General features: G+C 41.8%; 1 protein-coding gene across 4 annotated transcripts in view; it reads left to right on the top strand.

Annotated features, from left to right (window-relative positions):
• Positions 1-9024, top strand: part of HSF2BP (heat shock transcription factor 2 binding protein) — a 30657-nt gene extending 21633 nt beyond the window's left edge. For all 4 annotated transcript variants that reach the window (XM_057405033.1, XM_057405034.1, XM_057405031.1 and 1 more), the window contains one exon: positions 8331-9024. In XM_057405033.1, coding sequence (XP_057261016.1) covers positions 8331-8539 — 209 coding nt within the window. In that variant the 3' untranslated portion in view covers positions 8540-9024. The remainder of the gene's footprint in view (positions 1-8330) is intronic.
• The last annotated feature ends 6755 nt before the right edge of the window (positions 9025-15779 follow it).

Here is a 15779-nt window from a genome sequence, read left to right as displayed (position 1 = left end):
CAACATATTTGGCACTGTATGTAATATTCCATTAATACAAAATTTATGAGTAGTAGAAATATGGAATGGAGAAACTTGAAGTGGATTAAAGAAAGCCATCTGTATTTTCACAATAAACTTTAAGGGGAAACTGTGTATCAATTCACTGCCATTTAGCAAAAGAAAGTATAACTCTGCTCTAACACATTTTGGGGAAAGAAACTGATCTCTGTAACTGCTCACTCCTGACAAAAGTGGCTCTTTCTACAGCTGGAGAGAGTCCTTGTGCTCTAATAGGATTTGGGCTTGCAGGGCTTGAGTGCTATTCCCGGCTTTGGCCAGTGCAGAACTTCAGGGATGTCTGGGACTTCTGTTTCCACTCTTGGGTACATGAGTGACATCAAGGCTCTGCTCTTTTGGAGGCTTCAAATCCCTGTGTAGGAGCCAGCAGAGATTGACATTCCCGGTGTACGTTGGACTTGGCTTGCAGCTGTGTGCACAGCTCGTAAGGGACAGTGAGGACAGCAGTAAAGACAGAGCCATGACATTGTCCTGCCTATGGATGGCTCCTACAGCTGGTCTGTCTTGGCTTTGTTAAGGTTTTGTGGCTTGTCTGAGAGAAGATTTTGGTGTGCAGTTCATAGGACTGGGGCAGCTTGGTCATCCCAGCACCCTCTGCTGCTGCAAAGCTTTTCTAAAATACAACCAGTAAATACAAACAGCAGCTTAAGTGAGAGAGGCTGTGTCTGCTTTTTCAAGGAATTCATCTGATATTGAAGTTTTGGAAAAGCTTTGATTTGGGCTGGTAAACTGGAAGCTACCGACATTACTCACAGTTCCCTCAACTATTTTACAGAAAATGTAGGTACTTGTGCTTTTCACCAAGTAATTTCTTGCTTTGCAGTGCCAAAGGCTCTCTTTTCTGGGATCTCAGAGGATTAAGTAACCCTTGTAAGGCTGCTGGGAAACACCAGTTTTGGTCTTTTGGTATAGTTTCAGAAAAGTTGCACTCTGAGAGAACATTGAATAATGGTCCTTTGTTATGCTGTGCTTAGAAATTTAACATGCTAGTCCGGATTCTCCTTTATGTTTGGCTAGTATATATAAAAAGACAAAGCAAAAATCTGCAAAACCCCCTCACCAAACCCCAAAATAAACCAAACAAAAACCCAAACACCCTAAAAAACCCATAAGTCCCAAGTATGCCCTTCTAAATATTGCAATAAAACAAAGAAGCTAATTGTTTGATCCAGTCTGGTCTTTCAAGAAGGCTCCTGGATTACTTGAGAGGATCAGGTGGGGCAAAGTTATAATTAATTTGCAGCTGATAATGAAAATAAATGGGAAGGCTACTGTGCACTTTGAAAGTGTTAATTGTGCATGGCTGGGTTGTAGAAGGAAGGACAGGCATGGCTAATTCCTTCACTTTTTGATAATAAAGTTCTCCAGTTACAGCAAATGAGGAAGATTCTCAGATAAACTGCATCTGTTAGTTCAGATTTCTGACTTTGGAGGGAGTCTGCTTACTGTCAAGGGAGAGGGCTGACTAGCTTGTGTATCAGGTGAGAGCTCAGATCCAAGACTCAACCTTGTTCCAATCATTTTGTATGATATCTCTGTAGTTTTCTCTACATATAATCTATTTCTAAATGTTTTGATTTGTAAAACTTAGTAGCTTCCTTCCACTCCTGCTCCTTTTCTGTTTCTGTAGCCACCATCTTCAGCTTCTGATAGCCGCGATTCAGCTTATAAACACCTGGAGCTGCTACAGCATAAGGTCTTAACAGCTCTATCCATGCAAGAGAATAGAGCACTATACTCTGCTGGCAGGGTATCCTGTACATGCTGCCTTCCTGCAGGAAGCTTCTTCAAAGAGTGTTTTGATTAAGGCTTATGAGATGATTCAGCTTTCCACAGTCCTGTAAGCTTTTATCAGCATTCCCCCTAAGAAAGGCCCCAGAAATCATCCTCTGACTTTTATTTTCAGAGAATCATCCTGTTTGCTTTTCCATCGTCAGTCTACAAGTGTCTGTGACCTCAGTCTATACATCAAGGCCATTTTCCTCCCACTGGCCTGTATGCAGTTGATAAATCCCTCAAATGCCTTCTCTGAATTTCAGTCTCTGCTCGGTCTTGCCCCCTGAAAAAGAATGTCCTTCACATTAAGTGAAAAGAGAAAACAATTACCTTTATTTTATTTATTCCCCTTTGTAGTATCTGAAGCAAAGAGGTATTTGATTCAGCTTGTCTAGCAGGCTTTTTGAAGAGACAGGAATATGCCTTGACGTTGAATATATGGATTGGAAGAGAAAGGAGGAAAAAAAATCTAATGAAGATTTCTAGTGGAGTAAGAATGTTAACAGTAAACTGGGTTCATCTGTCCTACTGTCTTTGGAAAATTTGGATGAGCTGGTATGACTTCATACTTGCTAACAAGAATTCTTAATAGCCCTTTCTGCTGTAGGCTATATTGATAATAGGAGAAAAACAAATGTTTGACGTATTTTTTGAAAGTAATGCAGATCTCTGTAGTTCTAGCACTTTATGAGGTGGCCTATTTTCTTTTCTTTTTTTTTCCTGCTTTTTTAAACACTGTCTGCAAGATAGGCACTTTAATAAGCAACACTAATATTCTCAGCTAACTTATGTAGCTGTTGTATTTTTGTGTAGGTATCAGCTATGCCTACCTGTATCTTCCCAGGCTGGTGCCAGCAGAAAACACGTGAATGATGACTCAGACTTCTGTCCGTGGAGCAGCTTGTGGGATCAGTAGAGTTCTCATCTTGTGAAGCACCATTTGTTTGCAGAGCAGCTGTTCCCATCTTGCAGAAAATAGGCAGCTTTAGTTTTTTCATCAGCTGCTGTCCCTGTGTTGGTGTCTTGGCTAAGGGTTTTACCTGACTTTCAGATTTAAAAAATCCTGTTCTCAGCAATAGAAAAAAGTTATAAATTTTGGTTAGAAATTCACCTGAGTTTTCTCAGTTACTTTTTTGGATGCTTTACATCTCCAGATGCAATAAGACTTTCATTCTGTAATTCCCAAAAGAAGTAGACTGGGACTTTTTTCTGCCAAGGACCTTTTAAAGAATAAGAAGACAGTCAGCTCAGGTAGTAATAACAAAGACTAACTTTATGTTTTTAATTTTTGATCATACAGAACATCTACTAACAAATGGGTGCTCGAGAAAAAGGGTCTAGGCTCTTTTCCGGTTTTTGTGTTGGTTTTGGTTGTTTCTGTTTTTTACTGTTCTGTATCTTTATTTTGGTTTTCCCCACTTTTCTATGAGTAAAGTCTGTGAAGTTAAAAAAGATTGCTTTCCATGGATACATGAGGAAGTGTAGAATTCAGAGAGACTATGCCAATGACATTTCACATCTATAGCTGGGAAACTGCTCCAGGTACTTCATTAACCAAAAGACAACAAGAGAAGTATGACTAATTTTAGATCTTGCCCTTCAGTTTCCTCCACCGCAGTTCCATACGGAAATCTAACTTTGTTTATCCAAATTCTTTGCAAATGACGGTCTCTATTATAAATGCCTGTATGAAGCACATTCTCATTTTGTTAATGCTGCCTGCAACCTTCAATATTTGCTTTTCGTGACTAACCCTGAAGGTTTCTAATGCCTTGCTTTTCTTTCTGACTTGCTTATGGCAGTGAGAGGTTTTTAAATTCAGGTTATTTGCATGGCAGTGTGTTATTTAAAAGACATCTGTACAAACAGAACCTCCCTATTTATAAACTGATGTCTGTATTAAGACATACTTTTGGTTCGTAAATAAAAACCTCAACCAGTCTTTCGAGTGCTCAGCAGTTTCATGCTCTGGAGACTATGAAACTAATCTTAAAAAGAGGATTGCCCTTCTTGCCCTTTAAGGCCACATCCATTTTCTTAAATGCAAAGATGTCAGCTCTGACGCACAAAATCCCTGAAGCAGAGTTAGCTGAGAGGCTGGAAGAGTGGCTGGGGGAAGTCTCGCTGGATGCTTGCCCTTTTCCATACTCCTTTCTAAGCAGCTGCTTGTATTTGCCCACATGGATCTCTGGCTGTGTACAGTGTGGCTGTTCTTGCCATCTGAGCTGGAGCTTCTTGACTAGGTCCTCGCCGTACTTAGCAGCAGACCCATGTAAACTGGTGTTCTTCTGTGAAGTAGAGTGTTTCTCCTTTTGTGAATGAGTGTAAGAAAACCTTAACTCTGGTAAAAGCATCTGTTGCTGTAAAACATTGGGGTTTTTTCTTACATTCTTACCTATTCAGTAGCTACTGTGGGAATCCTCAAAAGCCCAAGCTAGGACTGGTAGGAGCTGGATGACATATCTAATAGCTCACCCACAAGCCTGCCTGGTGCAAAGCAATGTCTGCGCCAGCTCCTTTTCACTCACAGCCCCTAAGTAGCAGTTGGGCAGATTGGGACCAAACTGCTGCTTTAGTCCTGACCCTGGCAGTCTCTCTCAAGGGTTTCCCAAATGAAAGTGTAACAAGCTTGGGTCTGTAGGAAAGTGAGGAATTCTAGTTAGCTGAACTGCATGTGAGAGCAGCCACCTGGCCAGGTGAGAGGAGTCTGAAGCAAACCCAGCTGTTTCACAGGAGCTGGGGCAAATGTGATGGAAAGAGAAAGGGTATTTGTGTCCATAGGAATTGCAGTGGCAAAGCTCTGTTATCCTTTTGCTTTGTTGTTCTCCCTGCTCCTTCCCCACATAGCATCTTAAATGCAACACTTCCTGTCTTCTCAGACCTGTCAGCATTACAAAAATGTCTGGAAAACTCTCTGCTGCTGCAGATACTGGCTCAGCTCTGCCAGCTTTGGCAATGCAGAGAGATCTTACATGGGGTAAGCCATGGCCCTATCTGTGCTGAACATGCTGTGAACATAGGTAGTCAGACAAGTTCATAAAAAGGAAAAGGAGAGTGGAAGGTTGCCCCTTCATACTAGAGTCTGACAGTAATTGAATTGCCTTTATGACAATGGTTGTAAGCTTTTGGAATACTGCTTCTGTACATAAAATAGCTGTAAACAGGTTAGTGGTAATAAATCTTGCATTCAGGTGGCCAATGAATGGTATGGCCACGTGTAAATTGAGTTCACACAACTCTGAGCCAATTGTAGATAAGCGTATTGATGTAAGGCAATTACTTAAACCCTGCTGAAGGGAACAGTTCATCTGAGAGCATGGTGCTAATGACAGATGTGACTAAAATCTGTCCATGCTATCACTTGCTTTTGTCAGTGACTGAAAGTCAGTGACATCAAACCGTAGTGCTGGCAGCTAGCAGAACGTCAGCAAGCTCCAGTAGTTTCAACACCTTGTTAAAATTGCATCAGCGTTTTATGGCGGTGGTAGGCTTATGCGACGCTTGTGATCACTGACTGAGGCAAGCAGCTTGATTTCTTCAACTGTTCTCCAGAAATAATGATTATGGTTTTGAAATTTTAGTTGAAGAGATGTGTGTGCTAGTTGTTGGGCGGATATGATGCAGTGATTTGATTACAGCTAAAGGATTTTTTTTTGATCTTGCTCAAACAAAATATTACTCAGCTAGTGTAGAAATTACTAAATCTGGAAGCTACTGAAATAAATATAATGCTGAATAATGAAGATTCCTTACGTGTCTTCTGAGTGTTCCTAAGACAGAGGTTTTAGCAAAAATCTCCAATGAGATTGGAGAGACAAGAGAAAGACTTCTAGGTTGTTGGGTTGTTGTTTTTTTTTTAATCTTCTTAGGAAACATGATTATCCATAATAAGTAGTATTCTCAAAACCACATGTAATCCTAAGGGAGTATATTTTAAGGCATATGTATTTATTTAACTTGAAGCAGATCAGAATACATGCAGAACAATGGCAACCAGAGGTTAAATGCATATTAAGTCATCTGCTGCTGCTGGATCATTTCCTTCCTTTGCTATATGCCTGAGTGCCTAATCTGTTCTTCATTTGAGTGACTCAAGCCTTTGAGCTGCCCTGGCTGCTGCTGGAGATTCTTCCTCGAACCTTTTTGCTCTTACTGGAAAATGCTCCTGCTTGTCAAGCTGGAAATCATTTCTTGATCTCCTACAGATCCTAATTTTGTTAGCTCCCCTGCTAACGCTTCTTCTCTGATCAATTCTTTACTTTCTACAGCCTTTAAACACTTGCTGATAATAGTAACAGAAATGCCTATAACAGTATTAATAACAAAGCGTTTTTTTATCCAGGGATTTAAAACATCCTGCATATGTGAAGCTTCCCAGCTGTACTGCAAGTCATTAAAAGTATTAATGGCTTTGTTTCATGGAGGAGTAATGTCACACAGAGAAAGGTGGTAATGAACTACATAGATTTCACTCCCCAAAACTTATTTCTTCTTACCGATTTGGGCTATGGCTTGTTGCTGCTATTTCAGGTCAATAAATGTAAAATAATACTAAGTACAGAGAAAGTGGGCAACCTCTGGCAGGCATGAAGACAAAAATGAAAGGAATGGGAGGATGAATTCAAGGCTTTTAGACAAATTTGATTAGGTTGGAACAAATCTGAAAACCAAAACTTGCACCCAAGTTTTTTTCAGAAGGATTCACTGAAGGGTTGCTGTCCAAGACATTGGACATAAAGCCTTGCTGTCTGTGAGGCTGAGTTGCAGCATTTCTCCATGAATTATGACTTCTCAGAAAATGGCACCTGCGGGCGGGTACTGCTGGAGATGATGACGGAAAGAGACCCCTTAGAGCCTTCAGCCCAGGTGGCAGCAGTTGCTGTTCTATGGATATGGCTGCTTCTGCAGCATGTGCAGCACTAATAATTTGGTTTTTAAAATACTGATTTGAATGTCTAAAGTTGTCTAGTATTCCAAATAGCTACAATTCTCATTGCACAGAAAATGCATGTTTGGTTTTGGACAATTTCTGTGTCCTAAGGCTATAACCCACTCTGCTGGTTTCCCAGGAGGAAGTAGAATTCTTTCTTTAGAAGTTTATACTTCAAACGGGAAAGAAGGTATGATAGAAAAGACCTACATCTGTCACTTGTTATGGAAAATGGAGGAAGAGAGAGTGAATGCCTGGCTTGTGGCTGTAGCTCAGATATCACAATCTTTAATATTGTACTTCAGCCATGTGCTAGTGGGAATTACTTAAAAATTCCCATCTCAGCAGTTAGTTTTATGCCTAAAGCCATAGTTTTCTTCACTGTCCATGATATTCTGCTTTCTCTCCTGGGTGCTTTCAACATTTCTCCTTATGCTTTAATGAATAATTCTGCTCAGTCCTTTTTCAGGTCACCAGTGTGTTAGGTATTAAATATGTCTCATCCCACCGAAGGCTTCCTTCAGACTCAGTACAGTGTGGTTTATTGCTGCACTGCATTTATGTTCCTTCAGTGAGACTTTGGTCTCTGTGGTGATTTTGTGCACAAAGTGATCCAGATTAATTTTTTGCAACATTTCTGCACAAGGCTTTATCAAAAGCTTACTGGAGACTAGGTATGCTAATGACAAACACATTAAAAATGCATGGCACGTGGAGCAAATTACTACTTCAGCCATAAAAATATTACACATTTTCATTTGAAATTTACAGAATAGAGAAGTTCAAAACTGGGGCTTTCTACCAGACGCTTTTGATTAAGCTATAAACAACTAAATGCAAATGGACTGTTGTGAGCAATTAAAATATAATGCTCCTAATGTTTCAGTAATTAAAAATGCATCCTGTGTTCTTAACAGTAGAGTTATGGCTTCCTAGCTTAAGTCAGTCAAAGGTCTTTGCTACATTTTTCTGATGCATTCCTAAGCAGCAGTGCTTAGCTTCAGTACCCATTTCAATTTTGTGTAGATGGAGTTAAACACTCAGAAGGTTATACATGGTTACCAGAAAGTTTTAAAAAGATTAATATTTTATTGAGCTTTGAAGAAATCTGAAGGCTTGTAGAAAAAGAAAGAAATTAAGGAAAAGCCTGGTGATTGACTGCAGATTTGATCAGTTGATCTGTTTTTTAACTCTGAATAGTCATGGAACATAGCTTGTTCTGCTCTTAAATCAGATTGCATCCAACAGTACCTCTTGGCTACTGACTGGATAAATCCAAGTTGATAAATTACCTGATTTGTAGCATTTCCAACATTTGAGAAACAAGAGAAAGGTTCCTGGTTATCTCTCCCTCCCAAGCACTGCTGAGCACAAGCTGCTGAGAAGGGCAGAGACGTTTTCAGTTTCCTTCTAGAGCCAGCCAGCACCACAAGGCAGCTGTGAATTATGAAACTTCAGTTATTCCGTCTGGTGGGTCATGATGAATGGCATTGTAGAGCTTTAATGCTACTTCTCTGGACTCGCTTCTAGTAAGCACTGGATTTTTTTCTCCCCCTGCTTTTAGACCCAGATACAGAAGTTTGTCTTCATGTGCTGCGGCTCCTCCAGTCTGTGATTCTGGAGCCAGAAGTATTGGCCAAGTCAGCGTCTGAGATGCGTGATACTTTGCCATTTCAGCGTATCATTGCACTGTCAAAGAGCCGCAATGCAGATCTACAAGCACTTGCAAAAGAACTACTTGAAGATCTTAAAATACTTGAGTATGAAGCATAGAAGAGCTCTATGACATCAACTGATTACGTCTTTCCTATATTTTTATGCTGCAAGAGTTGTTGGAGGTGGGCTTAACTGAAAAAAAGCCTCTGCCTAAGTTCCTCTGACAAAATCCTGTTCAGAAATTAGGTAGCCCAACTAAAATAATATTTGGGAAAAAGTGGGTTTTGCCTGCCCAAATATAATCTCAGGTGATCTATTAGAGATGGGACAGACTTAATTTCTTTGAGTAGGATTTTGCTGGTAACAAGTTTCTGAAATGATCCAGGTTATGTTATCTACTTGCTATATATAGGGAGTAAAGTAATAGTTTCTTTTATTGATAATATATAGTTTATTGTAGTGGTAAGTAATCCTTTTGGTCCAACTTTGTTGCTTTTTCACAACTCTTCTGTGTCAGAATGCATGCCAAGTTCCAGTTTTATTGTTCTTATTTCTCACCTTCTCTATTTAATAAAACAAAACTTAAATTCTGTAGCATGAAATGGATTCTGCTTTCAAAATTCACATTCAGATTCACTCGAACTGCAAGTTGACCCAGTCTGCGGCTGCCAGGCATAACAGAAATTGAGCCATTGTTTTTTCAAAAGCCCTAAAAAAAGGAAATGAATTACTCGTCTGTGGTACCTCATTGTGTGCTGAAGAGGCTAATATGAACTGCTGCTCTGTCAAGAGGAGCACTGCATTCCTTCACAACTGTTGTGTTTGTCAGAACTTCTGTGTACAGCTTGTTTGCCTTGGTGGCAAATGTAAACATTTGTGTGTTTAGTACTGGTAGAATTTACACTTTTTTTTTTTTTTTTTAGAAAAAATAACATCCATTCCTGTGATGACAGAAACCCAGCTGTTTGGGTGATGCTGTTCAATGGAATGGCATACGAGAAATGCAATGCTGTGGTAGCAGCTTTTTCCATACTAAAGTTCCTGTACTTTAGCTGTGAACTCTCAGCTGTGAATTTTGTATTAACAAAATACAATTTGGGTTTCTAACCCAAATATATAGAAAACATTCTTCTATAGATTTGGATGAGATATTAAGAAGGAATTTTTTACTATGTTGCTAGTGAGGCACTGGCACAAGTTGCCCAGAGAAGTTGTGGTTGCTCGATCCCTGGCAGTGTTCAAGACCAGGCTGGATGGGGCTTTGAGCAGCCTGGTCTAGAGGAAGGTGTCCCTGCCCATGGTATGGGGGTTGGAACTGGATGATATTTAAGGTTCCTTCCAACCCAGACCGTTCTGTGATTCTCAAATGTGAAGTAAACATTGTAGGATTTAAATGTTATGATTGGCAGACAGTTTTAAAGGAAGACCATTGTAAAATGTGTAAGTTAAGGTATAGGTCACCTCCCATTGTGCTGTTTGCAGAATGATGAATGTTCAGAGTTAGAAATGTAATAAATCACTTATAATAATTGCCTCAAATGCTACAGATGGTAGCAGTCTGATTTGGGACTGTCTAAATGAACACTAAGATACAGATCTCGCATACATGAAAGGGTTGCACGGGGTTCCTTTTTGTTTGGTTGAATACATCAAACTTACCAAGTGCAGATTTTTTGAAGCATTTAAATGTTCTTTAAAGCATGGGGTTTTTTTTGGATTTGTTTCCTTATCTTGCTCTCCTAGTTAAACCTCCTAGAGTTTAATCCTAAAGTGATCAAAATGATAATCGGTAATTTCCTGGAATATCAACTTGTGAAAGCGTTCAATTTTGAGAAAGACTAAAGGGCATTCGCTTTCCATTTGTTTGGTATCTGCCCATGAAGGTCTTTCATCAAACTTTTGGAAGCCAGTAAATAACAGAAAAAGAAAGTAATTCTGTGTGCAGAAGAGCTGATAAAGCCTTGTGTTCTGTGAATTTGAGATATTTCTTGAAAATTTCCCTGTCCCTCCTAGCCCTTCCCCTAAAACCAAGCCCACCCAAGGGGCAACAGGAGGTGCACAGGCTGAGGGTGACAAGGATGCCCTTGGCCAGGTTAGTAAGTGGTGGTGATGGGCCGGTTAGCTGCCGCCAAGCAGGGTGTATGCTACACTGCCACCTTTGCCCTTGTGAAGGTTTCAATTTAGGTCTTTTCTGCTGTTACCCTAGCTGGTCAGGTAGCTTGAGGGAGCTTAATTACCTTTGAGAAGTCTTCTCCCTCTGTCAACTTTGCTGACAGCTGACTGATAGATTCAGTGTTATGAGAGGGATTGGCAATGCAATTGCACCTCATTTCCATATGAAATTGGGAAACAAATGCTCAGGACTGTTCATGTTAATTGTGTGTCCACTGGCATGGTCAGCACTTAAAAGCCATGGTAAATAGGCGATTTGAGATAGTACAGTTTTTCTGGAGCAAGCTGCTTATATCTGGTAAGCCTTTGAATGTCTCCCAGATGACTATTTTCAGGTGTAGCTCAGCAGGACTTTTTCTTCAGAATCATATTCAGAATCAAGCCATCAATGATCCACTGACCTTGAGAAAGTCTTTTTTTTATGTACTAAGCATTTCATTATGCAAGACTGATAAATTAGAAGAAGTCACCCCATCTATGAAACACAGGGTTACCTTCAAAAATATCAGAAGCATCAGAAAGAACCTGTGACAAACAGGTCTCTAGCAAAGTCTGTATGTTTTCCCTAAATTTACTTTGGCTAGGTATCTGAAATTAATGCTAAAGCTTTAATTCTTTATTTGGGTTATGGAAAAGAAAAAGGCAACATTTGAGGAGAATTTGTTGTCAGAGGAAGCAAATTCGTAATACTTTTTGGGTTGGGGAAAACTAAAAAAAGGGCCAGTTGAGTCAAGCTGTGCTGAAGGCAAATGGATAAAAGCCAGGGATAAGCCTGATCCCTTAACATTACAGCATGTTTGAAATTTCATAAAGGTTTCTCATACTTAAATAGTAAAATAGATTGGACATTCCTAGTTGCAGATTGCGTTATGAGCTGTTATTTCCTTTTGCTGTTTTTCAGGTTCCTTTATTCCCCACTCACCCATTTGATGGAGCCGGGGACCAGCCCCCTGCTGACCAGACTCTGCAGGTCTAGGGCTATGTTACAACTGGCTGAACCTTTTTGCTGTGGGAATGAGGCCTGCAGCTTTCCATACAGGCAACCCCAAGGAAGTTGTGGCTGCTCCATCCCTGGCAGTGTTCAAGGCCAGGCTGGATGGGGCCTTGGGTGACATGGTCTAGTGGAAGGTGTCTTTGCCCATGTCAGGGGGTTGGAACTGGGTGGTCTTAAGGTCCTTTCCAACACAAACCATTCTGTGATTCTATGATCTGCTATATCCCATGCATACGGTTGGATATGTCATGGTGGAATTCTTCCAGACCTTGGCATCTGTCATAAACTAATGGTCTGTACTCTCCGATCATTGGTATCAATGCCTTCTTTGTTGTTTCTTTCTCCACCCTAAAATTAGTAGTCTTGTGCCATTGGCTGTAGAGAAAGGTCCAGCTATTTGCTGAGAGAAGGTGCCAACTGTTTAGTTTAGATGGCTAAAGTTGGGTGAGATGGATCCTTCCTTTTGGTGTCTATTTTGCAGTAATAGATACAGAGCTAGTTTTCAGGTTGCCCTGCTGTTCACAGACAGGGTTTTAGAATCTTGTTTGTTGATAAGCTTGAGAAATCCCTGTTTGGGGGAGAAGAGCATTTAAACTCTTAATTTGCCTTCATGTGGCTAGTGTCAGAAATGAGGCTAAGTAACTGTGGATCCCCTTTGAGTCTCCCTCTTCCTTGAAACACATGCGGGTTTTGACAGTTTATGAATGGAAGGAAGTCTTTAAATAGCAAGTGGTGCTCCAAAAACTTAGAGCCTGTCAAAGCTGCACTTACAAAGTTGGGCAATGGGTGATGTACAGAACACAATGTTTTACTGTAAGGTGCTCCTGCAGTTGAAAACTGCTTAACGTAGACATTATGAATCTCTGGGTTTACTTTGCTGTGAAGTTTTGCTTCAGACTGAAACTGTGGCCATTAGGAAGTTTTACTGATTTAAGATCAAGTGTGCAGACTATGCTTCAGAAAACACCAGCTTTAGAATGTTGCTTTTTCTGGATCCTGTTGAAAAGTGTGGGATTCTTCTGTGTCATAGTTGATTAACTGCATTACTGGGTTGCAGGAGAAGAGGCAGTTCACACAGCCAGAGCACTAGTTCCACTAGCTGCGTTCAAAGTATGGAGTTAGTCCATTGTTGCCATTTCCTCTGTTGCACAATCTCAAAGTTTCAATGAAGAAGAAAATGTGAGTTTGGTGTTGGCTTTGAGGTTATCAAAGTTACTGCAGACTTATACCCATGTAACTCAAAGCAAGATTTGGTTCTTATGACAAGCTGTCTCAAAAGATTAGAAGTCTCTTTTAAAGATCCTCTGAAGAAAGTACCTGTTTACTTCCCAGTATCAGCTGCACAATTAAAATTGAACTTCACTCCTTTCAGTTTTACGTACTGTGTACAGAGCCACCGAAATTACGTCAGTTGCTGATGCTCCTGGGAAATAACCAGCTTTTCATGTTTGATGCTGATGATTAATTAGAAGCAAAGGGAAAATTAAGGAGGATCCCCCCAAACGTATTTCCAGTAACTTAAGTTTAGCTTTGTAATGGACTCCCCCACCAGTTTTTCATGTGGTTATCTTAGGCTGATCTTTGGCCTGGACTGTGACCTAGCCACAAAGAAACTGGAAAACCTCAATAGAAGAAAGTAAGGCCCAGTCTGAATGGTGTCTTTGTACTGCATGCTGAGTGGCAGGCATGGCAGCATGAGTGGCCTGATGTCTCTGGAGTGGACTGTGAGATCTTGGATGAGAAGAGCAACCAGCTGCCCAGTTCCTGAGGGAAGCTGGTGTTGGTTGCATGCTGATACTGGCTCACTCCCAGGAGCTCATGACAAAGGTGGCGAACTTAAAGGTCAAGACACATCATCCCATTATGGTTATTTAAGAGAGGGAAGTAAGTAAGAATGGGAAAGGGTGATGATTTGGTCATACAGCCACGAGTGAACTTCCAGATGACTCCATTTCAGCTGGTTGCACCAGTCATTTAGGTGCTCCCTTGGGTTAACATTTGCACTTGTGATATGCGCTGATTAGCACAAATTGGACTTCAGAATTGATAAGACTTTACAAGACTTGCAAATGTTTCATGATTCACCTCCTCTGCTGCTTCCAGTCCTGCAAGGGTGCTGGAGATGAGGAAAAGGGGTTTTATTGGGGAATAAGGAGCCTCTCTTTCCTCTGTTATCCCTGCCAATGCATGGCCAAGGAAGTTAAGGGATAAGCAAAGCACGGCTGCGCCTCCCTTTCTTAGCGTCTAATTTGCAGCTGCATGTGGCCATGTCTGTGTTGTTCTGTAGGTGATTTTCTGATTTGTATGTAGGAGCCTTTGCAACTGCTAGTTGCTCCTTGTATATGTGAGTTACAAGTTACAGCTGATAAAAAGTCATCAGAAAACTTGAGCTCATGCAGTTTTTTACTTCCCCAGTGCTTTACGATGACCTTTACAACCTGTAACTTGCTCCATCAGACACCTCTAAAAGACTTTGACCAAGTTACAGTTCTGCATATAATTTATAGGACTATAACTTTTACTGTGGGTGCGACGGCAGTTAAAGCACTTCTGGTGCCAGGTGCTCATTCTTCTTGAATGCGTGTGCTTTTCATTTTCTGTGCTGTTGGGCTGCTGTTGGGCAAGGCAGCAGTCACTGAGGGCAAGGCTGGTGTGGTGTGGGCCTCAGAAAGGGCTGGAGAAGCAGAATGTTGGGTGACCAGGGTGGTTCTGCCAGGTAGATGGGGAAGGTCAGGTCTGACTGAGCTACGTAAGTGGCTTTCACACCACCGGGGTCTTGCTTTGCACTGGAGTAAGGAATGGGTTGGGCAAGTGAGCTGTTAGAAGCTCTCCATAGAGAGATAAATGCCGCTGGGGTCAAACTTAAGTGCGGCAGTCACACTGTATTAGCATAAAGCAGAAAATGGTGAATGCAGGAAAATAAAGCCCAGTTCTTAGGTCTGTGTCCCTGTCTCCTGAGCAGGATCTGTGGTGTCCAGAATCAGATTCAAGGGCACCTTGGTTTAGCCATGGCATGTGTGAAAGCTGATCAGTGCAACCCACCCCTTGCTATTCCCAGCATACATACAGTTTTACCACAGGACTTGAGCTACAGTTCCTGACATTTTTACAGCTGTTGTAGTGCTCGTTGGGTCCTTTGGTGCAACACAAGGATAGGTCTTCGGGACTTCTCTCTCCAGTCTGAGTGAGCGGGGCTGTTCAGCCCGGAGAAGAGAAGGCTCCAGGGAGACCTTAGAGCAGCTTCCAGTGCCTAAAGGGGGCCAGCAGGAAAACTGGAGAGGGACTTTTTACAAGGGCATTGGCTGATAGGATAAGGGGTAATGGCTTTAAATGGAAAAAAGGTAGATTTAGATTAGACGTTAGGAAGAAATTCTTTACTGTGAGAGTGGTGAGGCACTGGCACAGGTTGCCCAGAGAAGTTGTGGATCACTTCCCATCCCTGGAAGAGTTCAAGGCCAGGTTGGACAGGGCTTTGAGCAATTTAGTCTGGTGGAAGGTGTCCCTGCCTGTGGCAGGGGTTTTGGAATTGAATGGCCTTTATGGTCCCTTCCAACCCAAACCAGTCTATGATTTTGTGATGCTATGGTAGGAGGGAGTGATGTCTCTGAGGAGGCAACCAGCAAGGCAGAGCGGCCAAGTGGCATGGGGCAGACATTACTGGGATTTGAGCAGTTCTCCAGGCTCTTACCCGTCGGTTCAGCTGGTATGTCTGCCCAGGTGGGGGGCAGCGGTGATCCTGAATGAATTTCCTGAGCCGCCTTACTCTGGGAGAACAGCTGAAAGCACCAGGGCCTTGCCTGTGCCAGAAAATGGCACTAGCTTTATGTGGGATGCCTTTTCCTAGTAACAAGCCTGGGGCAAAGGACAGGATGGCAAGCCTGAAGATCAGGCAGACACTGTAGGCCTGAGCACTGGTGAGCAAAGGGATCTCCTTGCCTGCCCTGGCAGACCTTGGTGGCACTGGAGGTGTGCAGGCAGAGCTGCTTGCAGGGGAAACGGGACCTCTGGGGTGTCTGTAATGCATAATGGGCCCATAGTCACAACTGGTGCTGCAGACGGGCAGGTGGTTACCTCTGCTTTGCACACGTGGGCTTGCCATAGTGCTTGCAAGATCCCCAGCATGCACATACAGAAATGTGTGTGCTCTTGTGACTGCTTTCTTGATTTCACAGCTTGGCTGGGTGCAGCTGC

Source organism: Pezoporus wallicus, unplaced genomic scaffold (assembly GCF_028554395.1).
Source record: "Pezoporus wallicus isolate ANWC-B61680 ecotype Strahan unplaced genomic scaffold, APGP_CSIRO_Pwel_v1 contig_1739, whole genome shotgun sequence".
Taxonomy (NCBI): Eukaryota; Metazoa; Chordata; class Aves; order Psittaciformes; family Psittacidae; genus Pezoporus; species Pezoporus wallicus.
This window is presented reverse-complemented; position numbering and strand designations above follow the sequence as displayed.